At 52.0% G+C, this 27779-nt stretch overlaps 1 protein-coding gene and 1 long non-coding RNA gene across 4 annotated transcripts; one reads left to right on the top strand and one right to left on the bottom strand.

Moving 5' to 3' along the window:
* Positions 1-1306: 1306 nt before the first annotated feature.
* On the bottom strand, positions 1307-20363 carry BCL6 (BCL6 transcription repressor). 3 transcript variants are annotated; one of them, XM_040613383.1, is made up of 10 exons: positions 20256-20363; positions 11410-11448; positions 10234-10401; positions 8935-9156; positions 7813-8796; positions 7007-7188; positions 5743-5910; positions 4118-4248; positions 3574-3711; positions 1307-2622 (listed from the first exon to the last, which is right to left on the bottom strand). In XM_040613383.1, the coding sequence occupies exons 3-10, from the start codon at positions 10392-10394 to the stop codon at positions 2479-2481; spliced, it is 2130 nt and encodes a 709-aa protein (XP_040469317.1). In that variant the 5' UTR covers positions 10395-10401; positions 11410-11448; positions 20256-20363; the 3' UTR covers positions 1307-2478. The 3 variants fall into 3 exon arrangements, with proteins under 3 accessions (XP_040469317.1, XP_040469319.1, XP_040469318.1); XM_040613385.1 differs by lacking the exon at positions 20256-20363 and adding an exon at positions 13483-13593; XM_040613384.1 differs by lacking the exon at positions 20256-20363 and adding an exon at positions 11571-12857.
* An 840-nt stretch (positions 20364-21203) lies between these two features.
* On the top strand, positions 21204-26462 carry LOC121096878. The gene is made up of 2 exons (XR_005830711.1): positions 21204-21969; positions 22484-26462. It is a non-coding gene; the product is annotated as an uncharacterized LOC121096878 (long non-coding RNA).
* The last annotated feature ends 1317 nt before the right edge of the window (positions 26463-27779 follow it).

The raw sequence follows: 27779 nt of genomic DNA, 5'->3' as shown, positions 1-27779 counted from the left end.
TGCACCAGCTCTGTGGGGTGAGAAATCGGCTCCTGCCCCGGGAGGATGCAGGTGAGAGGACCTCACCCCACAGCCGGCTGCCAGGCAGCCCCCCCGGCTGCCCAAATCAAAGAGGAGGAGGAAGGGGAGACTAGCTCCAGCTCAGTGCTCAGCTCTTGCTTTTTGGGGGCTGCTTCATGTGCCAGGCGATCTGGTCCGCTGGGAGACAGGCCAGAGGAGCTGGGGGCCTGTAAAGCAGTACTGCAAATTGGCTCCCCCCTTCTTGGCGTTTCCCTCCCACGCAGGGCTGCTTTGGTTGTCCCGTGTCCACCTTTGTCCCGTGGCGCATTGAAAAGTCCATCCTCCTCTTCACCTTCAGCTCCTCCTTCCTGCAGCCTCTCCTGACCCTGCAAACAGCTAGGCTCTCCCCTTGCAGCTGGTGTTTCCTAGTCCCCTCACTGTGAATCACTCCCCAAGCTCTGCACCAAAATTATCCGTGAGGTAATTAAACTAAAAATGAAACATACCCTGTACAGCTCAGACCCTACCTCGGGCCATGCTGAGCAGTGCCCGAGCTCCACACCGGTGCTGGTTGTAGCCAGTCCTGCCTGGGTAATTCAGAGCAGCTTTTTGAGTGAGGCTCTTCGGTTTTTTGCAACCAGTGAGCCCTCACCAGCAAGGAGCTGCTGGGTTGCTTGCACAGATCACGAGGCCTGATCACCCTATGGCTTCACCCCCCAGCTCTGCACAGCCACCCAAATGGACCAAAGCATCTCCTCTCACTGCCGCAGGAGAGCAGGGGGACTCCTCAGCTTTAGCCTGCAGCAAGCGTGCAATGGCTGGGAGCCCAGAGATGATGTTGGTCAGTGAGTTCCTGGAGGGGGTTACAGACCCTGCTCCACCAAACCATTGCACAAAGCGGTGGAACTGGCAGCTTCTTGCAGCCCCAGGCTCTGGAAAGTGAGAGGAACAGCAGGCAGCCTTCTTCCCTGAGTGATCCTGGCAATTGCATTGAGTTTCCAGGAAATATAAATAATCACCCGGCCATCTGGAACCGACCCTGGGCTGGTCAGCAAAAGGTCCCTCCCAGGCTCTGCCCTACTTACGCAGTGCGAGTGCATGAAGTATCAAGGAGGTGGCACGTGGGAGAGTCCCCACTGGGCTGCAGAGCAGGGAGCTTGAGGCTTGCTCCCACCTCAAACCAGGGACCATCTTCACTTGACCCTGGAAGAAGCCCCTGCCCGGGTGCTCAGCCCCTTCCTAGGGCACCAACTGGCCTTCAAGGTGCTGAAGGACAGGCAAGAACAGACCCCTCACTCCATCATACTTCACTTTTCTTCATTTTATTCTTTTATTTGTACAGCTATATTTTACAGAACGCATTAATGCAGTTTAGACACAGCCCAAACCCTGTCTCCCGAGATTGTTTATAACACAAGCATGTAAAATAAGACAAAAAAAAAACCCAAAACCAAAAAAAAAAGAAACATTCCCCAATAGAGAATTCCACCAAAACTTCTTTCGCAACATCAGGCTGTACCTTGAAGAAACTGAGCTCAATATAGTCCATACATTGAAAACTTCCATTGAAAAGAAAGGCACCGTGCGAAACCACATGTTACATATATACAGACTGAGAACTAGAACAAAAAAAATTACACTTTATTATTATTTTAAATTCCTTCTGCAGCTTTGTTGGTTTAATACACACTTTTTTGTAAATTGTAAACCTTCACTTGCAAAAAAATACAAATACACTGATGCATTTAGACAAAATATTTTCTTACTTGTACAGATGCAATACTTTAAAATATCTCCTTAAGTGCTCTATCATAATAAAGATTCTCAGAGTGGCTTCTGCCTGCAGAGTCCAACTGAGCCTTTAATGCATTTTATATATTTTTAATATAGCTTTTTTTAAAGGTCTATATATATTTATTTTATATATATATTTATATATTTATATCTATATATATTTACAACTCTGCCATAGATTCCTTCACCTTTGGTTAAAAAAGTTAAAGCCCTCTCTTTAATAGCATACTTTCTTTTTAAAAGAACACACATTTTGCATACAAAAGAAAAAATCTGTTCCCATAAATCAACATTACATTCCTCATCTTCAAACGGCAAAGGCTGTGAAGGTTAGACTCCAGAGTTTATCAACACTCCACTGCACAGACATTTAAAATGACTATTTTTATTTTTTTATGTTTTATATACAGTAAGATCTGAATAATTTTATTTTTCTTTTTGTTTCACATAACTGGGAAAAATAAAACCCGTGTATTTGTAATTTTTTTTTTTTAGGTTTCTAATGTTTTTCCACCTATCTGTACTATGGGTTTAGAGGCACTCCATCATGTGATGAATTTTTTTTTCTTTTTTTTTTCTTTTTTTCCCCCCCTCCTTTTTCTTTTAAAGTGTTGCAAGTATCCTTTGGACAGCTTCTCCCCTCTCCCGCCCCAAGGTGACCTCCTCCTGAGAAATCCTCTGCCTTCAGCAGGCCTTGGGGAGCTCCGGAGGCACCTCGCTCGCAGAGATACGGTACTGCACCTTGGTGTTGGTGATGGCCCCGTGCTTCTGCCGGAGGTGAAGCCGCAGCTGGCTTTTGTGGCGGAAATGCAGGTTGCACTTCTCACACTGTGGGGCGAGAGGCAAAGGCAGAGGGGGTGAAACACCATGGCAGGGGGCACATCCTTCCCTTCAGGGTGGGGGTCCTGCAGCAAATACCTGTCCTCTGCCCACTACCCCAGGATGCAGTGCCCATTATATCAGTAGATGAGGGAAAAGTGGGAACGTGGTGGGAGAAGCAGCACCTGGGGGCACCCCATCCCAGGCTTTCGGCAGCACATTCCAGTTTATGGGATGCACAAAGGCTGAGGTCCCTTAGGAGAGGACCCTGGCTCCAATGGACATAGCACCAAGCTCCTTATCTAGATGCTCAAACCAGCTAAAGGGCTATTTTGGGAGCGGCTTTTGACCCCTGCCAAGCTGGATGGCTCCAGGGGGATGTTTGGATGAGAAGTTGTGCTCCAATTCCCTCTCTAGCACACAGGGAAAGCCAGAAAATCCTCAGCAAGGAGCTGGGAGCCCCCAGGGCTGCAAGCAAGGCAGGGCAGGCTTCTTGCTGGGCACAGGTACCACTGATATGGAGAACCCCAGGCCAGGCTTTCTGCTCCTTTCTCCCATCCCTGCACACAGCGGGCGGCTGTAATTTAAGCCACAGCTATTTGGAGAAGTGTGACCTTCTTCCACATAGGGTGGAAGAAAAGAAGAGCAGCTAAGACGCACCCAGCCTGGGTTGCACGTCAGTGTTTCCAACGCAGCCGCTCATGACAAAATACATCAGCATCGGCTGATGCATGAGCGGGGGACCGGACACAAGGAGCAGGGATGTGACCTTGGTGTGGGGCGTCATGAGGCTGGTGACAGGCACTGGGGTGCTGCAACCAACCCATGAAAATGCCCCAGCGCCCTCCCAGCCGCCAGGTTTGGCAGCCTCTTCTTCCAGCCCTGGCTGAGAGCTCCCACCAAAAAAACCCAAAAAACCAACCAAACAAAAAAAACCCCCAAAAACCCAGGGTCACTCACATGATACGGTTTCTCTCCCGTGTGGATTCGAAGGTGACTTTTGAGGGTCTGCAGGTGCCGGAAGCGTGTGCCACAGATCTCGCAGGGGTACGGCTTCTCACCAGTGTGGATGAGCACATGAGCACGGAGGTGGGCCACCTAGAGAGAGCAGCTCTGGGTGAGGACAGCCCCAGGGATGAGGGCATCCTACCGGGACCAAGGACATCCCAGCAGGAGTGGGGTTCTGTCCAGATGTCTTTTTTTGGTCTACTGGGTTATAGCTGGGAGTCAGGCCCACATGTGTCTGAGGTCTGATACCTCCAACCCTTCACAGCAAATTGAGAAGAGGAGCTTAAACCAGCCATCAGGCTTTCTACTAAGCCAAACTGGCCCACACAGACCTTAAGGCCCCTATTTACCCCACACCACCACAGCAACAGCTGCCCAAGGCAGCGAGCGTGGCCCATCAGCCTCCTCCCTGCCATGAGGCATCACCAGTCTCGAGCAGGAGGTCCGGCCATGTCCCACCTCCCCAGGCACTGCAGGTCCCAGAGGCCACATGCACCTGGACAAATCTGGCCCCGCAGGTCTCGCACTTGTAGGGTTTCTCTCCGGAGTGGATGCGCGTGTGGGTTTTCAGGTTGGCCGGCCGGTTGAACTGTGCCCCACAGATGTTGCAGCGGTACGGCTTTTCTCCTGCAGAGCCCAAAAGAAAGGGAGAAGGGTTACGTACAGGTGTGCTCAGCCCCCATGATCCGTTACATATACACACACACATATATATATATGGCACTCCCCAAAGCTAAGTCTTCAGGTGCCAGACCCCATGGCATGGAGCACTAGCCCTGACTCCTGTCCCTTTTGGAGGTGGCTGTGGACATTGGTCAGGGCAGCTCAGGGTGTCCCCAAGAGCAGGGTGAGCTCAGGAGGGCCCTGGGCACTGTGGGTACCTTTGTCTTTCTTGGGTTGAGAGGGGCAGCCTTCAGGGCAAGAGAGAAATTTGGACATCTCTGCCAGTGAGGATTAACAGCAGCAGTCCTCCTGGTCCCACGGCAGCAGCTGGCACCTGCATCTCCCTAGAGCAGCCAGTGGGCCATGCAGGGCCACACAGGTGCCTTCAGGCTCCTCATGGTCCCCAGCATGTCCTGCCTCTGCCATTTGTCACCTCTTTAGAGGAGTAAAAAGAGCTGATAGAGCGGAAAGCTCTTTTTGGAAGACACTCACTTTTTGGAGGTCTCCTGGAAAACACCCAGTAACCCAGCTCCCAGGTCAGCTACAATCACTGCTGCTGCTGGCTCCCGGTGATGTGGGGAGCTGCAAAAAGGTTTCAACTAGTTTCTTCAGGCTTGTTGAAGATGGGCTCAATGGGGAGTGAGAAGCAGCCATACACCTTTCCCTTCTTGCCTTTTTCTTTTGTTTCCAGGCTTTGACCACATGCACCCTTGAACCCTGCCCTGGCACTTGTGTCATCTCGTTCACCTGTGCAGCCTTCCTGGAGCTCAGCTGAGAACGCAGGGAATTCATGTCTAATTCAGTGCAGCAGCACTGAGCTGTCAGCCCAGACTTCCCTTCCCCAGCTAGCGAACTGGCTGTTGACATGTTAAGCATTAATAAAAGCATGAAAATAAATCCCTAGGTTTGTCAGCAAATGGCTAAACCCTTAATATCCCCTTCCTTTCTCAGCTTTCATTGTGCTGATTCAGAGTCCATCCATTCACAGATTTTCCCATCAGCAGAGTTTCTGCCAGGCTAGATATGATCTGGATTTCTAGGATGCAGGGGAAAAAAATATCCCAGACTTCTCCCTAAATGTTTTGGGGTTTTTTTTAAGTTTTTTTTTTTTTTTTTTTTAAATCTATGACAAGGTAACCCAGAGGCCATGCACCTGCTCCCAGCTGTGCATTTTTCAAGATGCCTTTAGAAACAGTGATGCCCAGCACCTGACAGCAAAGGAGCTTGAGCTCCATCCCCGCTGTGAGGCCAGGCAGCATCTCTTGCCATTCCCAGGTTTGGTGCTCTGCCCAAGGGCTCCCTGGCAGTGCCAAGAAAAGCACCTTGCTCTTCCCACCAGGGACAGCTTGTGTCACAGAACAGGGGATGCTACACCTGCAACAAAGCCAGCCACAAATGCTCACATGCCCAGCAACCCACAGCCTCCCCAGTAAGCTGTCCCGGTGGCCAACACTGTACCTGTGTGGACGGTTTTGTGGCTAGCAAGGTTGCCCTTGTAGCGGAAGGAGGCCTGGCAGCGGTCACACTTGTAGGGCTTGTCACTGTGGACTTGCAGAGAGTGTCTTTTGAGAGAGGCTTCCTCAGAGAACCGGCAGTCACACTCATTGCAGAAGAAGGCTCCATTCTCTGGCAGGGCAGAGAAGAGAGCAATGAGATGGGCAGTGCATGGGCCAGCTCCCCGATAGGCCATGGGATGGGTTTGGGATGGTGGAGAGGGGCAGCCAGAGCAAGTGTTGGAACAACAAGCTGAGTGCAGACATTCATGGTCAGAGGTGCTTGCACTGTGCCACCACCTCCTGACCTTCACCTTCTTGTGCACACAGCAACAACATGCATGATTTGAGAGTGCAGTCACCATGAGCCATCCCTCCTCCAGTGCAACACAAGCTGCTTCCAACAAGCCAGCATCTCGTCTGGACATCTTTCAGAGAGGTCCATAAAAGCACCCAAGTTATCAGGCACCCTCTGAAAAACTGATGCTCTGGAGCACCTCCAGAACCTTTAGAGGTCTCAAACCTTTACATGTACAGATGTCTTCCCTGACCATAGAAAGACCATCATCATCTGAAGCGCAAGGTAGGTCCCCCCAGTAGGAGGGTGTGTAACTCAAACACTGTATGCAGCTTTGAGCACCACCACAGTGGGGTTCCCTCTGTGGATCTCTGCCCACACCACAGGTGACAATTCTGCATTCCCTCTCCCTGAGCTACAGGCAGGTGGGTGCACAGATACTTGTCTCTGGGCTTGTAGAGTTTTGCAACAAGATTGCAAGCCTCATTATCTGCATTTCTCCAGATGTGTGCACTGGGCTCCCTGATAATGAAGATATCATGACGGATGCATGAGACACACCATCTTGCCTAATCCCCATTAGGGTCATTACATCTGCCAAGCTTGTTCTCCTGTGGTTCTGGTGGGGTGGGGTGCACTTTGTTTCCTGTCTTCAGCTGCCAAGTTTGCAGCCGGTGACTACCTCCCTGCACAAGGTATCTGGATGGTGCTGAGGAAGGGGAGGAAGGAAGCAATTCCCATGTGCGTGTGTCCCTCACATGCATGCACACAGCTGGTTGGCCAGTTAAGAGGGGACTGTAAAGCACCCTGGGATCCACCAGCATCAGGGACAAGTCTGAATTCCCGCTTGGACACTGGGTGGATGGGTCCCCAGACTGCAAAGCCCTCTTGCCTGCTGTTTGAAAAAGGTGACCAGGGATGCAAGACTCACCGCAGCTGGAGTCAGAGTATTCAGACTGGGTTTCCCCCATCTCCTCTCCAAAGTTTGAGCCAGGGGTATGAAGGCACATCTCAGCATGTTGTGGGGACTGGCAGCCACAGGAGCTGCACTTCGACGAATGCATGTACAGCGGGGACTGCCCTTCGCTGCTCCGAGGGGACCCATCCCGGGACCTGTGGAAGGACAGCAACGCACACAGCCGTGAGAAGGCTCTTGCTGTGCTTGAGCTACTGAGCCCTTGGTTGCACCCTTCCAGACACGAGGGACAGCCATGTTTTATGGGGACACTTTTGTGGTGAGATGCACAGCATAGCCCTGATCAACAATAGGTCCCTGAGCCTCAATTCTTCAGGTGCCCATTCACCAAACAACCTCAAAGTTATCTAGAAACATCCAGGTCCAGAGGCCAGCGTACTGTTCTCCGGTAGTTTGGCTGTTCCAATGCTTACAGCCAAACAAAAGCCTGAAGCACAGGGAATCTGGTGAAAACCAGGGAGGGCAAATCCAGGCTCCAGAAACCTTCCAGAGCTGCCAAAGTGAGCCAGGGATTCCTGACTCAATGTTCCCAATTCCATTGCCAGTCCAGGCTGGAACCGCTACGGTGGGGACATCTGGCACCCAGTTGATGTCACTGGCAGTGCTCCACCAAATGCACAGGCTTCCATCTGCTCACGGCTGGAATCCCCAGCCCAACGCTACGGGTATTTCACACACTTCCAAACCCTCAGCAACAATGCAGGGAGTCCCGTCTCTCGGCGGGATGGGGGCGGGGGGTAGGGGGGTGCAGATCTTCTTACCTGTTAACGATATTGTTGAGCCTGCTGGCTTGCGGGATAGTAGAGTCTTCTCCATTCACGCTTATCTTGGTGGGGGATTGCACATTGAGATGCTCCGGCTCCATGGACTGCTGGCAAGTGGACATGGGCACGTAGGTGCGAGGAGAGAGGGTTCCCATCTCATTCTGGTCAGCACTGTCTTGCTTGGTGTTCTGATTGAGAGAGTTGAGGACGATGAACTTGTACTTCTTCCAGTTGCAGGCTTTGGGGTCTGTGGGGCTCTTGGTGAAGAGGGAGCTGGAGTTCTGACTGATGCGGGCATTCTTGCTGCTGCTGGACTCGGTTGGTGAGTTGGGCTGACAGTCTGACTTCTGGGGGCTCTGGGGGCTGATGAGTCCCTTGCGGTCCAGGGGGGTGTTGGTAGGCTCAAAGTGCTGGCTGATCTCATCCTCTGAAGAGGTCCGCTCCTCCTCTTTGGCCACTTTGTCACAAGAGAAATAGGGATTGTTCCGGATCGAAGGGACAACAGGTTTGGGGCCAGAGGCTACGCTGTAGTGCATGTCGCTCCTGGCTTCTTCAGCAGCACCTTCTTTCGGAGCGTAGATGGTAGCATGGCACATGTTGGCCGAGATGTCGGTAATGGTTCTCATGTACTCGGTGGGGATTGTCCTGGAGCTGTCGCATGGCAGGATCCGCTCCTTGGGGAAGGCACCTGCCCTTGAGAGTTCAGAGAGAGGCATCCTCATCTCCCGCAACTCATCATCCACAAGGAAGCTATTTAGAGGGAGAGGGCTGTATCCATGGTAAGAAATGGGGGATCCAGACAAACTGTTGATCAAACCAGGTGCAAAGGCCCTCCCATTGCAGAGGGACCCATTTTGGAGAGGCATGCCATTCTCCGAGACATCTCTGCTCCGATAAGCCATCACCTCTGGGTGGCTCAGCATCCGTCCAGCCAAAAACTCTTCCCTTGGGGTCTTCACAGCAGACACCATCTCCGCTTCACTGGAACCAGGCAAAAAGGAGGGAGATGCAGTCATTTTCAGCCCATAAGGATAAATTTGCAGATACTTCGTCAGTTCTGCCCTCTCACCCCCCAAACACACCATCCCAGGCTCTCCAAAGTTCACTCACGGTGCTTACCTAGACTTGACAAACCTTCGGCAGGTATCAACCACGTGCTCCATCTGCAGGTACAGTGCTGTGGCCATCACGGCCATGATATTGTTCTCCCTCAAGTTCAGGCGGGATGTATACATGAAATCCAGGAGGATGCAAAACCCCTCAGGGTTAATTTCAGGGTCCAGGTTGATGACATTCAAGTTGCACTTGAGCTGGTCAGTGAAGATGCTGTAGAAGAGGCCACTGCAAAGAGGAGACAGGAGAGAAGACAAGTGTTATGACAATTCAGAGGAAAAAAGGAGAATTTGTCCAAAATCCTTTAGTGCAGAGGGGTTTGTGAACGGGAAGGGAGGAGGAGGCAATTAGAAAATTCCCGGAGCTTCCCCCTTATTATCAAGCTTGGTTTTGCAGCTTAGTAAGCGTCTTCTGCACTGCACTTTTCCCAACTGGAACAGCCTGCTTTTAGATGTCACCTGCTCAACAACTCCCCATTGCCTCCATTTAGAAATTCCCCTTCTTTTTTTTGTTGTTCTTACCACCACCCACCACCCCCTTCCCGCTCTGACTCATGTCTTTCAGAAGCCTCTTGGTGCATCCACGCTCACTCTGTAACCGGGGCCGGGGGGGGGGCGAAAAAATGGAAATGTTGGCAAAACATTTTTCATATAGTCAAACCTCGGCTTTTTCAAATTTGTATATCTTGTCAGCAGGAGACTCTGGAAAGCATCTGCTGTAATTCAACTGGGCAATGGTGGGATGTTAATTAGTGTTCTCTAGGAAGCAATTCCAGCAATCCTAGGAGCTGGAAAGGGATTTTAGACCCCACCGTGTTTCGGAAAAAAAGCAACAAAGGTGGGTGCAGCCAGCAGCCTGGGAGCCAGGGAGGAATAGCTCTAAAAATAGCAGTGGCCAGGGACGCCGTGGTCACAGAGGGCTCACTCACCCTGGTGAGCACCCAGCCCTCCCTCCCCTGCCCTGTCCTGCCCCTGTGCAGGATTTGTGCTCTGCCTTCAGGGTGTGCCTCATGACTGCTGTGCTCCTGTTTGTCTCTGTGTGCCGTGCGTGGGCAACGTGGGCATGCAAGGAGGAGAAAGGCATGGGCATGCAAGGAGAGAGGTGTGGGCACCGCACTGAAGGCAAAAGTTCTCAGCTCTAATCCCATTACAGTTGCAAATTTCTTGGCAGCCCCTTTCAGTTCTGCTTCTCTTTCTGCCTCCCTGTCTGTAAACCTCAGGAGCCTCCCTGGGGCTGCAGCCGCATTCTGGTGGCCAAAGGCAGAGGGAGCAGGGAAGGGAGGCAGGGACAGGACCCTGCTCTCACCTGCAGGCCATCAGGACTGTTTTGTGGGCTCTGAACTGCTCCCGGTTCACAATGATGACAACATCGGTCAGGATATCCCGGCTCCTAAGGCGGTTGAGATTGAGGAGGACATCGCTCGCATGGCGGGTGAACTGGATGCAGCTATCTGCTGGCGAGGCCATCTTGAGTCTGCTCAAAACAGAAGGAGGAGGAGAATGGGAATGGGAGCTGCTGCCCTGGGACGTGCTCAGATGGCCAGCTGCCACTGGTAGAGAGGGCACCAACTCCCTGGTGCCCAGGCAAACCGCCCTGCACCATCAAGCGCCTGCCAGGCTGCTCAGTGAGGCGTCTTGGCTGCCGGTGAGACCTGGCGTGTCTCAGTCCCACGTAACAAGCTGGCGGGCAAAGGCAACCAGACCCTCCTGAAGATTAGCTAACAGGCTCCTCTTTCTCCCTGCCTCACCCACGGTGGCTCCGCCCCAGCCCACTCCTCCCACCACCGCTTGGGTTCATCTCCATGAAGCTCCACACACAGCTTCCTAAGCCTTCTGATCTTCTTCAGGAGCCATGCCCTCACCCGCCGGCTGGCTGGCTGTAAATCCAGCCACGGGAATCAGAACAAGCCTTAAGGTCCCAACTGAGGCTGAAGGATTTCAACACCTGGAAAATCCAGCCCTCAGTGGAGCACCAACCTTCACCCACCAGCAAAATACCTTCCTGCTCCCGAGCGGTGGCCACTCTGGAGAAGACCTGTCACAGTTTCCCAATAAATCGGTGGTGGCAATGAGGAGCAGAACTCATCTAACCTGCTGGGCTGCTACCCACACCACAGCCCAGTCTCTCCCCATGCGCAAGGCTTGGGTTAGTCGAGGAACATGAAGCCTTCCCCCAACACAACACCCACTGACCCATCTCAGAGGTGTCCTCCCAACTAGCACCCAGGAGAGCCCACATCTCCCTGTGCCTGAAGTTTAGGCTGGAATGTGCATCCTCACTGTGAAATTCCTCCACAATCCACCCCCTTCCACAACCCTGACTCCTCCTCTTTCCCCAGCAGCATATGAACGTACGGTATTTTCTACAGAGCAGCTGCTCTCCTGAAAACAAATTCCAGCTGGGTCTAATGAAATATTTCATTCAATGTGGTAAAGGGAAGGGAGGGCTAGGAGGAAAAGCACAAAATTTAAATTTACATACCCAATGCCTCAATTCACAGTCCAAAAGTTTCTTTCAAACCTACAAATAAAGCACAAGAAAACAATTGCCACATTAGCTGGTAATTATGAATTGGCTGTGGCAGGACACAAGCCTGCTGTTTCACTCAAGTATCAGCTGGATAAAAGCTAAAGATAACAAACCTTCTACTCTCCAGTAAGGTTAACATTTGTTTCTTCCGGTACAGTACGTTCTTATCACAACCACAGGCTTTGAGAATCCAATCATAGCTTCTTCCACACCCTCTAGCCCAAACCATGGGCGGATGCCAAGGAGATTTTCATTTCCATGACTCAGGAACTTAAAGGCAGGTGGGGAAGGGAAGTCAAGCGAGAATTTTCTCACCACTTCTTTTGGAGATAACTCTTCCCCTGCCAAGACCGAATTCCCGGCTGGTGCCACATTCAAGACCAATGCCATTATTCCCAGCACCTTGTTAACAGGTATGACTGACACAGAAACATCTGCTGCTACTCTGCTCAGAAACCTGGAAAGAGCCTGAATCCAGTCCTCCAAAACAGTTACTGCCCTTCTATGAATATTTGTGCGCTCCAGACACCGGTGAAAACGCCCTGGGACGGGACCGCTGAACAGACTCAGGAGGATATGGGCGTCAAGCACCAAAGTGACTTGGCTAGGATTGCATAGGAAGCCAGTGGCGGAGACGGATGAAGACCCAGAACAAATGCCTTCCTCTGCCTGCTGTAAAAGCCTTCCCCTAAACCGCAAGCTTTGTCTCCGTCTGCTGGCTTCACAGGCAACACTGCTGGGGCAGCATGGCAAGGAAACCCAGGAGTTAACTGCCTTCCAGAACTCACACCATTACTCCCTAATTTACCTAAAACCAACAAAGACAACTGGCCCAGAACCAACGCAGGAAGAAGGTTCCCAGGCAGCCGCCCCAGCAGGGAGAAGTACAATAAATAAGTGAACCCACAAACCCCAAGACCGTCATCACATTATTATGAGGATGTCCCCTAAAAACTGGATGGAGTCAGTAAGACTGCCAGAGCTTGTAAAGCCCATCCAGCCCCCTGAGGACAAGTGTCCCCTTCCCTCTCGGATGCTCGGATCTGGAGCCCAAGTTCCCCTCACACTCCCAGAGACACTGGGGTGGGATGAAGAGTGACGTTTAAGGCAAGGTATCACACACAAAACTCAGAAGGATGTCTTACAGCCCCTCCAGCCATCAAATGCAAATCTTCAGAGCCACTCTGAGCCTGGCTAGCTTAAAACTTTACGCACATACAAAAAGTGACTCATTTCCCAAATACTGCAGACTCTGACCTTTCTGTACGCACTTTCTGCCAGCTATCATCAATCGCCCAGCACACATCCGTGCGTCCATATGAGCAAATATATGCATTTGGGGCAGCTGGGTGGCATCCCCACCTCGGCTGTGCCAGCAGACGCGCTGCACCGGGCTCCCGGGGCCTCACCCCGGTGTCACAGACACGGGGAGGTGACCCATCCATAAACCAACAAAGTTACAAACTGTGAGATGAACTCTGCGCCCATGAGCATCACGTGAGAAACTGCTGCTGTCGCCAAATTCCCTTACTCACAGTGAGGCTGCAGCGCTGCCTGGGGAGACATCCAGCTCCTCTCCCACAGCTGGACCCCAGCACAGCACCCCACCCCCGCCATCCCACTCCAAAATCACTCCTCCCCAGGCTGTGCTGCTGCAAAGCCCACAGCCCCAGAGCCCAGCAGGTGTATCCCCAACAGCTCCCAGCTGCAGGATGTGGGCATGCAAAAGGGAAAGGGACCTTCCTTCCCCTCACTCTGCAGGGCCAGGTTAACCCTGCCCTTCCCAGCCTCTGCACAGCACCAGCTCTGCACCCCAACATGGGAGGATGCTCTGACCAGAGAAGCAGACAACAAGGAGCAGAAACCAGTGATGGGGAGCAGAAAAGACCACCACAGCCAAGCATGGTCTTCACCATGCACACCCCCCTCCAAAGCCCATGAGGCTCCCCCAGGCTCAGCTGGGGCCAGAGCATCACCCCAAGCCCCTGTTCCCACCCACTGCACCCCAGTTTTCCTGCCCAGTACCTCACTGGTGTGAGCTCTCCAGCAGCACTCAGGGCTGCGCACCAGGGCTTGCTGTGCCCAGAGATGAAGGTCTGGGCCAGACGCAGGGCACATTTCGGGGGTGGCCATACGGGACCGCCACTGCTGCTGCCTTCCAGGAAGGCAATGGGTCTGCCCCAGCGGTTCAGGGAATGGCCCTTCCCCGCCGGCACCTCCCCGAGAAAACCCATTCCTGGAAGGGAGCCCAGGGCTGGCTCTGCCCTCCCTGCAGCCGGCTCAGCAAGCATGGGGAGAGCGCACCTGCATGTGGGGAACCCCTCGCAGCTCCACCCCATGCAAAGGGAGGACCCCCACGGCTCCCCCACCGAAGGGCAGAGGGGAGAAGCAGGGACTTGCCCACCCCCACCCTCCCAAATACATCTCTGCCACGCACAGGGAAACCCTGCCATCCATCCACTCCCCCATTTATAGGGAATCCCTTCTCATCCTTCCTCCCACTCTATGCACAGGGAGAACTCCTTGCTTCCCTGCCCCTCCATGCATGGGGGATACCCTGTGGTCTCTGCCCCCACCCATCCACAAATGCATAGTTTTGGGGAAGGCATCGATGACTCCCCCTCCCTGGGATCACTCCCCCTCCCTGTGCCCCCCTCTCCTACCCCTCCAGAGCCCGCAGCGCCGACTCCCTCACATCACCCTGGAGGGTTGGCTGGGTACAGTCTCCCTTCCCCACAGCCTCATCCCACACAGTGCTCTGAAACTGCCCGCCCAGGGGAAGCTCCATCCTCCCCTCCCTTTCCTCCCCACTCCCAGCACCCTGCAGGGTCCCAGCCCCACAGGAACATCCCATCTGCTGCCATGGCACACTGCCAGCTGCCTCTCCACCTTGCCAAGGGATGCCTGGTTTCTCCTGAACAGCGACCAGAGGGGACAACCAAGAAAATGGGGTGGTGTTGGGGTACCCCCCCAGCACAGTCATTGGTGCTACAAGCCATGGTGAAGAGGATGCTTTTGACTGGGGGTGTGCAAGCACCCAGCTCAGCTTTCCCGATGTCATGCAATCAGGGGGCACTAAGCGTCCTTTAGCTGTCACAGCAGAGTTTTATTAATTTAGTAGCTTCTGGTTGGTGTCTAGGCCAAAACGTGGCTGGGTTAATAATAACCCCAGAAGAGACCAAGACAAGCCCTAGCGCACAGTGTCAGCACAGATCAAAAGCAGCATCGCTAGTGCAAGCCCTGTCGTATTTTCTGTCGTACCCTTCCGTGAGCGGACTGCACTCGCTCTATCGAGCGGTCTCTGCTAACTTTCAGTCTGATCCAATTTCCTGCCAGCAAACAAATGTTTCTAGGAAATGCAATACATTATCTGGACGGGTTTATTATCAGCATTTGGAACCAGGAAAACTGCATATTTTCTCAAGCGCTGCAGGGAACTTTATAGTTTGTACTTCAAAAGAGGGTTTAAAAGGATTGCCCTTGAAAGCTGGCCCGGCTCAAGTCTCCACATTATTTTGGTCTTTGCAGAAGAAAACGCAGAGGCGGGGGGGAAGCACACTGAAACCGCCTCCAATGTTTTCCACTAAAGAGGACTCCCCTGACTGCGAGGCAGAGGCAGTGCGCGCCCTTGGGAAGAGAGGAGTCAAGCCTTCTTCAGCATTTCAAACGACCCCAAGCAATTTGGCACATTAATTTTTTAAGGGAAGGCAGGAACCGCATCCCAGCTGAAGTCAAGGGAGCTACTCCAGAGAACAAGGAACAGACACCGTACCCTGCCAACACCGAGCCCTGCACTGAGCTGCCAGCCCAACAGCAGGGGTACAGCTGGAGCTGGATGTCCCCAGCAGCTGAGCCAGGTCCCGAGTCCAGCCGGGCCAGGAGGAGGTGCCCAGTCATACCCACCCCACACCGGGGTGGCACATCACCAGCCGGCACCGACCCTCCCCTCCCTGTCTCTGTCCTCCTGGGGCTGAGGGTGGCACAGCTCCTTCTGGCAGTAAGGAACCACTTAGGCATCCCGCCTGGATGGGACGAGACACACAGGCAGCTTGGGGTCCCTTGGCCAGGAGAAAGGCAGCCCCTCAGCCCTACATTTAGCCAAACAGATTTAAGGAGACCCATTTCAGAGAGTACTACAGGACACGTTCTTCAGGACTCACTGTCCTGCAGTGTGCTTGTCCCAAGCTGTCCCCTCTGTAAACCGGGGTCCCACGTCCCTCGTGGGTACCTTCCATGTAGTCCCTAGGCAGCACACTGACCAGGAGAAAGATCAGGAGTAAAACAATATAGACCAAAATTTTCTCCCCTCTCCCAATGCCCTTAGTTCTCTCTGTGTTTTAGCTGTGAAGCTCTACTGAGATTACTGGAGTTTTAAAAACAGTCCTGAAGAATACACACTTGCCCTAATTTAGGGGTGTGTGTCTTTTGGCTGCCAGCATCCTGCAGCAATGAGAGCACACAAGATCTAGCATGGATTGAAAAAAAATAATTAAAAAAAAAAGGACAAAAAAAAAAAGCAGGGAGGACTACATTTGCAGTCTAAATTTGCAGTCTGAAGTAGTTTACTGGTCAGATGCTGACTTTTGGATACTCATCTAACCAAACTGCAAACTGTGAACTCCTGAGGTTTGCCAATGCCTGCTGTAAACATGGAAACCAAGTGTCACTTTTTGCCAAACAGAAGAATGGTTTAAAAATAGATCTAGAAAAGAATACAGGCAGTCAGCATACAGGGCTCCCGTTTATAGACTCCCATGCTACTATAAAATGGAACAAGAGGTTATGAGCACGCAGGCAATTTTTAACCAAATTTAGATTTTACAAACTTCTCAGAAACCTGCAAACAACATTTCAGGCTCCAACTGAATCAGTAAAAGCTCTCTGTGCAGAGTTCGCAGCCCAAATATTACAGCACATGGACTAAAACAGGCATGAAATGGTTCTTCAACCTCAGTGCCATAAATACGTGAATACCATGCGCAAGCTGCACGCTGAGAAATGCACCTACGGGTTAGAGCCTCATTTTACTCCCCTATAGACTTTGTAACAAGATTTGATTTTCTTTTTAATGGAGTATTAATATAAAAAGGAGAGGACACCCACCCCTGCTCCTACAACACAGGACTGTCTCACAAAGTGTTACCATCTGTATTTGTAAAGCGTTTTTGAGGACAACATCACTGTTTATTAAAAAAAGAAAAACACCATTCCTACAAATTAGTATTAAGTTGTTGCCATCTGGGGCTGAAAGCTGTCCCCCCCCCAAAAAAAAAGAAAAAAACAAAACAAAAGAAAAAAGCATAGCTTTACAATACATCCTAAATTAGGCAGAAATTCAAGGGCAGATTAACACCACAACTTGGAAAGATTTTCACATGTGATTTCATGACCAGACCCGGAGAGAACTCCATATGGAAATGTCAGTGACTTTAGTAAGTGCTCGGTTGTTTCCAATTAGACTCCTTAAGCAAGTTCAGTGGCATCCAGAGTTTCCTCTGCCACCTTCCTCCTAGCTGGCAAACAGTTTTGGTGTTGGGTTTTGGGGTTTGTTTTTTTTTTTTTTTCCATTTCCCCCCCCCCCCCCCTCTCTCTTTTTTGTTTTAATGAGCAGTTAATAAATACGTCCCTACTCTCCCGAGGCTCTGGGCTCCGCCAGCCCCTGCCCTGGCCGGGCGGAGGGAGCAGACGTGACACTAGATGGCACCAGTCAGCTTTGCTGCAGGAGCAAATTTTCCCCTTGGAAAATAAAACACCCCAACCAAACCTGGAAAACATATAATTTTGTCGATGTAATTCTGTTTCTTTTAAAACGCGTCTGAGCAACATTACTTTTACGAGCTTTTCCAGCCTTGTTTTGAAAAACTTAATGTTTCTGCTAGGTTTATTTTTGTCTCATCAGACAGCAGGCTGAAGTCCTCCCAGCGCTGCAAACAGGGATGTCTGAAAAGTATCATAAAGACTTTTGACGGATTTTTTTTTTTTTTTGGGTGTGATTTGTAAGAATCACTTCTCGTTCCGACTTCTTCCTTTGCAATAATAACTAACCAGTTAACCTCCACTTCCTCTCCCAATATTGACTCAGACAGTCAGAACTGAGGGGGATTGGAAATTGGAATTGAAATGCATCCCCAGAGATCTTTGATCTGTTTTGCCAGTCAAAATTGAACGTTTGGAGATGAAGTCTTTTCTTACTGGAACAATGTAATAATCCATTCTTCTGGAAAATTGCTAGACATCCTTTGAATATTTTAATGGCTTGGTGACTTGTTTCATGGAGCAAAAAATGTCGTCTCTAAGTTTTAAACCTGGGATCCTCTCGTTAGGAGAAAAGAACAGAACATCAGGTTCTGCCTCTCCATGTCTATATAAAGAGAGGTTTCCCCTAAAATATTTTTAAAGCAATTTTTGAACTGTAACCCAAGGGCTGCAGGAGGAAGCCTGTATTTGCTCTTAAAGCACTTATCCTTTAAACCTTTGAAAGAATACAGCAAATAATAATTTGTAGCGCATTTAAAAGCTCAGGAGAGGAATCAATAAGCATCCTCAGATCGAACGAGGGCCTGAGCCCATACCCGGCCCTGCTGACACTTCTGCTGGCACAGGTAGGAATGTGGCCCCAGACAAACGTCAGACCAATGCAGCGCTTCTTTGCTGAGCCTCACCCGCCCGGCCCCAGCCTCCCTTCGCACTGATCCTGCGCCTACTGAAGTCAGTGGAAAAAACTAACCAGGGCCGGGTTTGTTTTTATTGTTTTTGACTCATGATTTTAAGCCCGGATTCGCTTCTTCCCTGGAAATGCAACAGGGGGGTCAAAGGCAGCTTTTTAGGCACATCTGAGAGGCCGCTGCAGATTTTTCTAAACAAACGCCTTGCTTTCTCTTTCCCTCCTTCCCAAGAGGCGATTTCATAACATTTCATACAGTGACTTTGCAAACTAAAGGCGGGGGGGCAGGATGGCGAGGCGGAGGGCCCGGGGGGGGGGGGGGGGGGGGGGGGGAGGGGGCGGCCGGGAGAGGTCGCTGCCGCCCGACCACTAAAGTTTTCATAACAAAGTTGGGCTTTTTCGGTTTTGTTTTGCCTTATTTTTTTTTAAGGGGGGGGTGTTAAAACAAATAATATAGCTACACACACAAAACTACACACCTAAGTAAAAGGGGGGGAAAAAAAGAAAACAAGAAGGGAGCCTTGTCCCCTTTCCCCACCCGGTTTTGCTTTCCCGGGGAGGAGGGGTGGGCCGGGGGGCGCGGTGCGCGGGGGTTGCGCGGGGGTTGCGCGGCCGGCCTCGCCGCTCGCTCCAGGAATAGCGTGTGGCCGGGGGCCAGCCCCGCGGCTGCCGGCGGCAGATTTACGAGCGCCTGTCGCCGCGCCAAGTCCGCCGCGGTAGTAAACACAGGGGAAGGGCTGCGCTGGGGGCACCGGGCGGCTCCCCCGCGCCGCGCCCGGCACCCCGTCCCCTGCCCGGCTGCGCCCCGCTTCCCTCGCCGGCCGCCCTCCTCCCGGCGCAGGGTCCCCGCTCCTCCCGGCGCGGGTTGCGATTATTATTATTTTGAGCCCTGCGCGTAACACTCGGAGTTGCTCCGCACACTTTCTTCCCCCTTCGCGGGCTTCGCATGGCGTTTTATTTTCCAGCCGGCGAAAGGCGGTCGCTGCCGCCCCGGCACACCCCGTCGAGGCGAGCGCGGCTCCCCCCTGCCCCGGGCTCCGCGGGGCTCCGGGGGCCGGCAGCCGGCGCCGGCCGAGCCTCCCCGCGGGCTCCCCCCTTCCCCGGGCAGAGAAATGCCGCAAGTCTTCTCCATCACCGCCCGCTCTTAGCCCGGGGCTTGACAGACCGCGGCGCAGCCCCGCCACAGGTTGCAAAACGCACCACCAGCCGTTTCGCAGTTGCATCGGAGACGGAATAACGATAATGATTATATATTAATATAATAATGAAAATGCGGGGGGGGGGGGGGGGGGGTAACGATGCGGAAAGGCCGGAGCGGCGGTGCCCGGTGCCGCCGAGCCCCCGCGCTGCCGCCAGCCCTGCTCCGCGGCGGCTTTGTGCGCTGGCGGCACGACAACAGCGACATAAGACGCACACAGAAAAAAAAATAAAATAAAAGGGAGGAAGGAGAGGGGGGGGAGGAAAAAAAAAAAAAAAAAGGAGGGGGGGTTAATAACACACCCCGACCGAGGGATCCAGCCATTGGGAGCCGACCCCGAGTCACGCAAAACGCCACCAGCCCGGCGGCCGCGCTCGCCGCCGTCCTGCGCCCGCGGGGCGGCTGCAGGTGCAGAGCGGAGCCGCCGCCGTCCTCCCCGTCCCCACCCGGCCGTCACGCGTGCGGGAAAGCCAATAATCCCAGATAACCGATAATCCCCGGGAGAGGACGGCGAGGGGAGACACCTCCCCCCCCTCGCCGCCGCCGCCTCCCCTTATACACGGTCCCAGCGTTAAGACATGCAGGCACCCCTATTTTTCTCGCCTGACAGCGGGCAAGGAAAGAGGCGGTGTGCGTCTGTAGAATTAAATAAATGAAGCGGGGGAGGGGGGGAATAGGAGAGAATAAAAAAAAAAATATAATAAAGGGTTGCCGGGGCACCTGCAGCGGGAAAGGGGGGGAAGGAAAGAGGGGGGAAAAAATGGGTAGAAATATATAGAGGCGGCTCCGCGCCAGGCGTCGGAGCGGGGCAGGGAGGGAAAGAGGAGGGAAAAAAAAAATGGAGAGGAAAAAAAAAAAAAAAAAAAAGAGAGAGAGCGAGCGAGCGAGAGAGAATTAAAGGGTAAAATCGGCCGCGGCAATAGAAGCAGCAATCACCTGGTCTCCGGGCTTTCCTAGAAACTCCTTGCATCACCACTTCTAAGAACCCCAGTTCTAAGAATCAACAGAGCCCAATTCTCGGAATTTGAGCTGCAGACTCTACCATTGCGCCGAGCATGGGGAGGGCCGCGGACCTCCCCCTGCCGCTCCGCCGCCGCCGCCGCTGCCCTCCCGGGCCGCGGGCCCCCCCCGCGCCGCCCCCACAGGGGGCGGCGCGGGAGGGGGCGCGCTGCCCGGGAGGGCGACGGCGGCGGCGGGGGGTCCCATCGAGTCGCCCTCCCTCCTTCACTCCCCCCCCTCTCCCCGTTCCCAGTGGTCTCGCCCGGGCGGCGGGTCACGTGGCGGCGGGTGCTGTGTGTGACGTGGGGGCGCGGCGGGGTGGCGGCGCGCGGCCGCGGAGCAGCGCGCGCGGCGCGGAGCTGCAAGCGGCGGCGGCGGCGGCGACGACGAACGGGGGGTCCCGGGTGCAACTCCGGGCGGTGCAAACACACATCCCACCCCCCCACCCCCCACGCCCCGTGTCTCTCCGAAAGAGAGGGAAAAGGAAGAGATCTGAAAAAAAATTATTACGCCTTTTATTTTTTTTTATTTTTAATTATTTTTATATTTAATTTGGGGCGGGGGGTCACTTTCGCGTCTAAAAGCAACCCTCCCCCTGAAAAAAAAACAAAAAACAAACCAACCCAGCGAGCAAAGCCAGGATCCTGCTGCATTGCACTGGATTTTTACTTTCTTTTTTTTTTTTTTTTTTTTTTTTTGGTAATTATTTTTCCCTCAATCAGCTTTTTTTATAATTTTTGCAAACAGCCACGTTCAGCTCACGGCCTCCGACGGGATTTACTCTCGGGGAAAGAAGCTTTTTCCTTAAAGTCACCCACCCCCCCACCCCATGTACTCCCTTCCCTTCTTCCTTTTTGTTTTGAATTTTTCTTTTCTTTTTTTTTTTTTTTTTAATGATTTTTGTATTTCTTTGCCAGGATTCTCCAGACAAAAAAAAATATTTTTTTTTTTGATCCGTTTTCTCTTTTCCTTTCCAGGACTCTGGAGTGGTGGGTTAATTCTTTGTAGCTGTTGTTACTATTGTTGCAATATAACCTGTAAGTCTGTAAATACTCTGCTTGTATGGAAATGTCGGACTGTGCTGGGGATGCAAAACCGCGCTGGCTTTGCTGGAAGGGGTTTGATTTCGGCACTTTCTGCCTCTGGCTGGGCGAAGGCCTCTTTGCCGGTGGGCTGGGGCGGCGGGAGGGCAATAATGCAAAACCTTTGCAAGCCCTGGCTCGGCTGGGCTTTGCAAGGGGGTGCAGAGGGAGGGGGCCCATCACCCCGGCCTTCCCCCGGTCCTCTATGGAAATGTATGACCCTGTATGTAAATCCGTCGAGATTTCTACCTCTCTGTCCCCCAGCCTTGAGTATTTATTCCGAGCGGGCCTGCTGCGCGGTTGCTCTCCGGAGGGGTGGCTCAGCACATCCGAGGCTCATTTGTCTTCCCCCGTCGGGTTTGGGGGCTGCGGGGTGCGGTGGCGGGGAGCAGGGGGAAGGCACGCTCCGCGATGCCATTCCCGGGCCGTTGCAATTAATAGAAATTTGTTTACGAGAATAACCACCGCAGGTCACGGTGCCCTCGGTCCACTAATGCAATTGCTCAGAGCTACTGATTCAGCTACCGCCGAGCCCCGCGGAGCGGCCACCTTGAACGCAAAGTCCCCAGGTGCTGCTTTTATTTTGATTTCTTAGCTGGGCTCTTGAACCGAAATGCTTTGAAGCAAGGAAGGGTGGTAGTAGTGGGGGGGATGAAAAATTAGGAAGAAAGCCCATCTGCTAATCCGACTCATCATTAAAAATAGCCCGGTGGCAAGACAGGGATGGTGCTCCAGAGACACTTAAGATGGAACAGATATGCTGGAGACGGCTTTCCTGTAGTTAAAAAGCAATATGTAATTCCCAGCGAGCGAGCCCAGCCTGAGCTGTGCGACTCCGGTGTCGTCCCCGGGCAGGGAGAGGACCCCGGCCGTCCGCGAGCGGCCGGAGGAGCAACGGGCACGATAATATAAATTCAGCTCCGGGATTTTTTTGAAGTTTGGGGGTTTTTTGGGGTTTGTTTTGGGTTTGGTTTTGTTTTTTTTTTTCTTTTTTTTTTTACAGCAATGAAATTAAAAGGAAGGAGGTTGCTGGTGGTGATGGTGGCGGGGGGAAGACCTTTTCTGTTTGTCATTTCTCTGCAGCTTGTGACGCTGTCGCTGCAGCCGGAGCGGGTGCCCAGCGGAGCCCGGTGCCCGCGGGACGGCCGGTAGCAGCGAGGGGGCTGCTGCTCGGGGTTGTGATTTGGCGGAGACCCGAGGTCGAGCACGGCTTCTGTTCAAGTAGCACTTTTATGGGGGAGATGTCTCGCTCTGCCCGGCCACCGCCAAGCCGGGCTTGCATCAGAGTTTCCATCCTCTCCCCCCTCCTTACAGGGACGTAGAGAGCAGCCACCAGCAGCCCCTCTGGGCTGGGAACTGGGCGGCCTGGGTGCCTCTGTGGCGTTTTTGGCCTTTCTGCTCTGGTTCTGTACCTTCTCTTCCCAGCTCTCCATCACCCAGGGCCCGGCCACAGCTCTCTGGTGGCTCCTGCCACCCACTCCCGCCTCCCACTGCTTCCTGCTGTCCCCCAAAGCAGCCCCGTCCCCGCAGTGCCTCACAGGGGGCTTCGGGGTGCCGGGGATAGGGTTGTCTCCCTGGGACCCCTCTCCCCACATTGGCCAGCAGGGTCAGGGCCAAGTGAGGCCTTGTCACCCTCTCCCCTCGCCTGTCCCATCTGGGTCGCAGCTCTGGGGACCAGTGTGGCAGGCGGTGGTGGTGGCTGCCAGGCGGGTAGGGTGGCGATGCCCCACGGGATGGCCTCCCTCGCCTCTGCTGGCCCGCAGCAAGCGGCTTGGCTGTGCAGGGGGAAGGTGGCCCCATGGTGGGGAGGGTGGGAAGCCACCAGCAGCCCCCGTGTTGGCTGCGGGACGCTCCCCATCGGCCTTGGGGCAGCTCCCGTGCACCCACGAGGTGCCTGTGCGGCACCAGGAGGGGCAGCAGCTCGGCCCCGCCAGTGGGGAGCTGCAGGTACCCCGCTGTGGGGGGCCAGCCTCGTGCATCCCCCTCTCGAAAACACCCTTCTCCCTGCAGAGAGCCCCTCACCCAGGCAGGGGTTTGAACCCTGATGCGCTGCCTGGCGGTGCTGGGACAAGGACGATGCTGCTGGAGAACTCCCCTTGGAGTTGGCAGGGGTATTTCTGGACACACTCCGAGGAGTGGGAGCGGCATCAGGAGCAGCACTGGGCATCGCTACAGGTGCCTCAAACCGCTCTGTGGGCGTCCTGCTCCAGCCTCTCCATTGTCCCCCTGGCAAAGCTCCTCGGATGGAAAGCAGCCCCTCTGCCTGCATGTTGGCGTGTGGGGCACAAACCGGTGTGAAATTATTTAGCCCTCCCTGAGAGCTGCAGTTTGCTGGTGGAGGCCCTTGGAGCTGGAGGGGCACCTCTGCCGTGATGGGAGCCCCCGGGGCTGGGGTCGTCCCCCCCCAGGGGACACAGAGCGGGTTTTTAAGCGGCGTTGAGGCCAGTGCGTATTTTTCCCAGGTGAACTGCACTTCTGGAAAGAAGCGCTGCTGCTTCTACAAAATACTGCTTAAATAAACAGTGCCCCACTATAATTTTTCTTTCGAAATTAACTCCTTCAGGCCATGAGGCTTACCCATCACTGTACAAAATAGCTGCCAGGACTTTTAAAGAAAACAAAAATCGTGTCTGGGAGAGAAAAGTTTAGCCTGACAGAAGAGAGCCGGTAAATCTCTCCCCTTCCCCGTGGCAGTCGAGGATGGGTTGCGGGAGCAGCCTGACCATTTTGGAGCCGGGTGCCGCCGCACAAACGTTACTTAAAAGGAGTTTTGTGCATATTAATGTGCGTGCACTGAGGCCAGGCTGCACGCTGCGCAGGGACAGCCTATTCCCTGGCTGTATTGAACTATCTTGTTTTCTAATCTAACCTACTTTTTTTCTTTTTCTTTTTTTCTTTTTTTCTTTTTTTTTTGTCAGAGGTTGGTGCTTTGCAGGAACCTGTTCTTAGTGCAATCTCAGAGCTTTTTGTGGGTGTCTGATTTCTGTAACACGTTTTGGTTTCCAGTATGAATGTAACGTACAGAGAATATCATGACACTGCTCTAGGTGTATGTGATCTTATCTACCTGACATTTAGGGGTTTTTTAACCGTCCAATTCTCCTGATTTGCATAAAAATCACATGATTTTTCTTTTTTCCTTCTTTTTTTCATGCATCATCATAACAAACTACTCAGGTTTACCAGGCTGTTTTCTGCCTGTCAGCATGAATGCAGGGCCCGTCTCTCTCCCCCTCCTTCCTCCCCAGTGATGGCTGGGGATGTGGAAGGTGGCACTTGGAGGGGACCTGTGATCCCTGCCAGCCACTGAGATCCTTAATAAGTGAACGTGTACCGTTTAACTTCCAGGAAAACAAAGCAGCTCAGCACACATTCCATCCGGTTCTTGTTAATTTAAACAGATGAGACTCCTTTTTATTGATAAGGAAACTCCCCCGGAACAGCCCCCTGCATCCCAGAAGGCTCCCCCTGCCGTGGCCGTCCTCATTACAAAACAAGGCCGCAATTAAAATAAACTCCAAGAGCTAAACAAACTGCTGCCTCTCGCTGGTCATGTGTTAGCTTTAGCCTTTAATGCAGAACAAAATGTTTTCCTGGGTATCGGAAGAGGCATGGGCTCTGGCTGGGGAGAGAAGAGGGAGCAGCAGCCGGGCGTATGGAAATGTGGAAATGGCAGAGAGTGGAGTACTGTGATGCTCATCGGGGCTCCTTTTTCTTGCTTTCTTTTCCTTTTTTATTTTATTTTTTTTTGTTTTGTTTTGTTTTAATTGGCGTGTTTGTGATCTGTCTCAGTCCTTACTGTGAGGGGAAGGACTGGAAGTGGAAAAACTTGAATGTCGTGGTAAAGCCTGGCTGTTCCAGCACGCCCTGGGTACACCTGACCGTCCTTCGCTGCCGCCCAGCCCAGCTCTGAGTCAGCCCACCGACCGCTTGCCCACCTGCAAGCCCCTGGCCCAGTTTGCTCCCATCACACCTCCTGCAGAGGCTTTAGATGGCCATAGGTACCACTTGGCATCTGCTGGCATCTGGAGCCGGACTGGTATGTGGGGGGGGGGGGGCAGGCACGGGGCACCCCAGAGGACAGGACCGGAGGGATGGTGAGATGGACGATGGATGGAGGGAGCAATAGCCAAAGGCTACGAAGGGGCATGCGGCTGGCCGGCCCGCAGTGCCTCCGTGACAAGACATGGCTCTCCCTACCACCTTGCTGCCTTTGTGCCATGTACAGACACCCTGCTTGGGGTGACAAATTGTGCTCGGACCAGTACCCTGCAAGGAGAGCCGCTCTGATGACGGAGGGCTGTGTGCCCGTGCTGCACTCAAATAAAACCCCAGGATAATATTCCTGCAAAATTGCCGAAATAACTGGCATATCTGCTTGGCTGTTGCTGCCAGGAGACAGTGCAGACTTGCCTGTCAAAAATTACTTTCCTCCCACATAAGCAAAGGAGTGAGATATCTGCCCGTCTGCCTGCCTAATCTCCCAAACACTGAGTATGAGTAAACATCAGTTACCAGGAGGTGTGTAAGGAGTGTCCCCGTCCCACTGAGCACCAACAGCCCTGTGCCATCTCTGCCCCATCTTCAATTTAAAAAGGAAACTTCATCCAGAGGTTTTCCAGCCACAGATAATTATCTCCCACCCCTCCCCGGTCCCAATCAATTTTTAACCAGTTATGGACCAAAGCCTGGCAATGCCTTGGTGGGTCTGTGCTCAGAGAGGACCCTCCGGGCAGGGCACATGGTGGGTGAGCCTTTGCCCAGCCAGCATCCCCAGCAATGCCTTGCTTGTCCCCAAATCTTGTCACCCATGAAAATATGAAGTGTGTGACCTGTGGAAACTGAAAATGCCTGGCCCGTGGCTGAGTGGCACCGCTGACCTCTTTCCTTTTCAGCAGATCTGTCAGCTCTCAGCTGTCAAGATTAAGAAATCCTCACTAATCCCTACAGATACTTTCCTGATAAGGAGTTATGCTGAGGTGGTTCAAGATGAATGCAAAAGTGGTTGCTTTGTTGGGGAAAAAAAAATAATGAAAAGAATAAAGGCAGTGCTTACTTTGGATGGTTAGTAGTATTATTTATTACTCTTATGCCTCGGACAATCTTGCAGATCCCTGATGTTAAAAAGCAGAAGACAGCCTAAGAAGAAGGACGATGCCTCCAAGTTTTGCAGGCACAAACACATTGAAATTAAAAAAGGGGTTTGCATCGATCCTGGACATTTTGAAACAGGCCTCTCAAGTTCAGGCTAAACCAGCCTGTTGTTTTTGGGGTTTTTTGTTTTTTTTTTTTAATAAATCCTCGGACATCTCGGCCAGTAGAGTGCTACATGAATTTCAATTTCTCTCTTCAAATAAAACATTGACGTAATTTTTTTATTCTTTGAAATTATCTGTACAATTTTGTTCACTGAAACCCTCTGATTTAGACTTAAAGGATTTAGTGACTGGATGGCAGAGTATCTGGAAGTAATGGTGAAAATGGTAATTATTTGTTTTACTGCCTCCTGAAATTCTTTTATTTCTCTGTGCTATCTGTAAAAGCATGCCTGGCAATAGCAAACTGTCTCTGAAAAGAATTCAATTAAATGTATTGCCAACAGAATATTTTAAAATTTTTTATACCAGTAGTTAGAGTGTTAAATAATATATTAGTAGATTTATAGACTACATTTAGGTACAGCTATGAATAGCTACAGTAAAACCCCAGAATATTCATGTAAAAAGGGAGGGGGGAAAGTTTGGTTTCTGGGTTTTAAGATTTTTTTCTCCTCGTCCTTCTTATTTGAGTTTCAGTTTTAAGACTTAAAAAAAAATTAGATTTTCTCATATTTTTCTGTTATTCTCAAATGACAAGAATAAGCCAGCTATTTTTTGAGACGAAAAGCCCCGTGGGATTTCTCCTTGTTTTAAATAATTAAATATTAAAGGAATAAGAAAGAAGCAGGCAGATTCTACAATATGGACATGAATCGAATGGGATATTTATTTGCATAGGTACATGGCAAACAGGGAAGGATTGATCCCGAAGCTGTATGAAATTGCCAGTTACTCCATTACAGTGTTAGAAATAGATTATTACCCATAAGATCGTAACTCTTAATGTCCTAAAAATAATTTAACTCTAGGATTATTTTTATTTAATCTGGTAAATGACAAATATTTTTTTAATTCCTATAAAGCAGAAATAAAATGTCTCCCAGGAGCTGAAAACTAAATCCAGCTGCTCCCCCCTACCCCTCCTATTTTTTTATGGACATTTATTTCCTTTTTTTTTTCTCCCCCCTTCTTTTTCTTTTTGAAGTCTCCTCAGGTCTTCTGAATTTTGCAATTCATTTCTCTTTCCTTCTCCCCCAAGAAAAACACTTTTCATCAGAAAA

This window comes from Falco naumanni, chromosome 13 (genome assembly GCF_017639655.2).
Source record: "Falco naumanni isolate bFalNau1 chromosome 13, bFalNau1.pat, whole genome shotgun sequence".
NCBI classification, from domain to species: domain Eukaryota; kingdom Metazoa; phylum Chordata; class Aves; order Falconiformes; family Falconidae; genus Falco; species Falco naumanni.
Note: the sequence above shows the minus strand (reverse complement) of the source record. Positions and strands in the feature narration are given on the sequence as shown.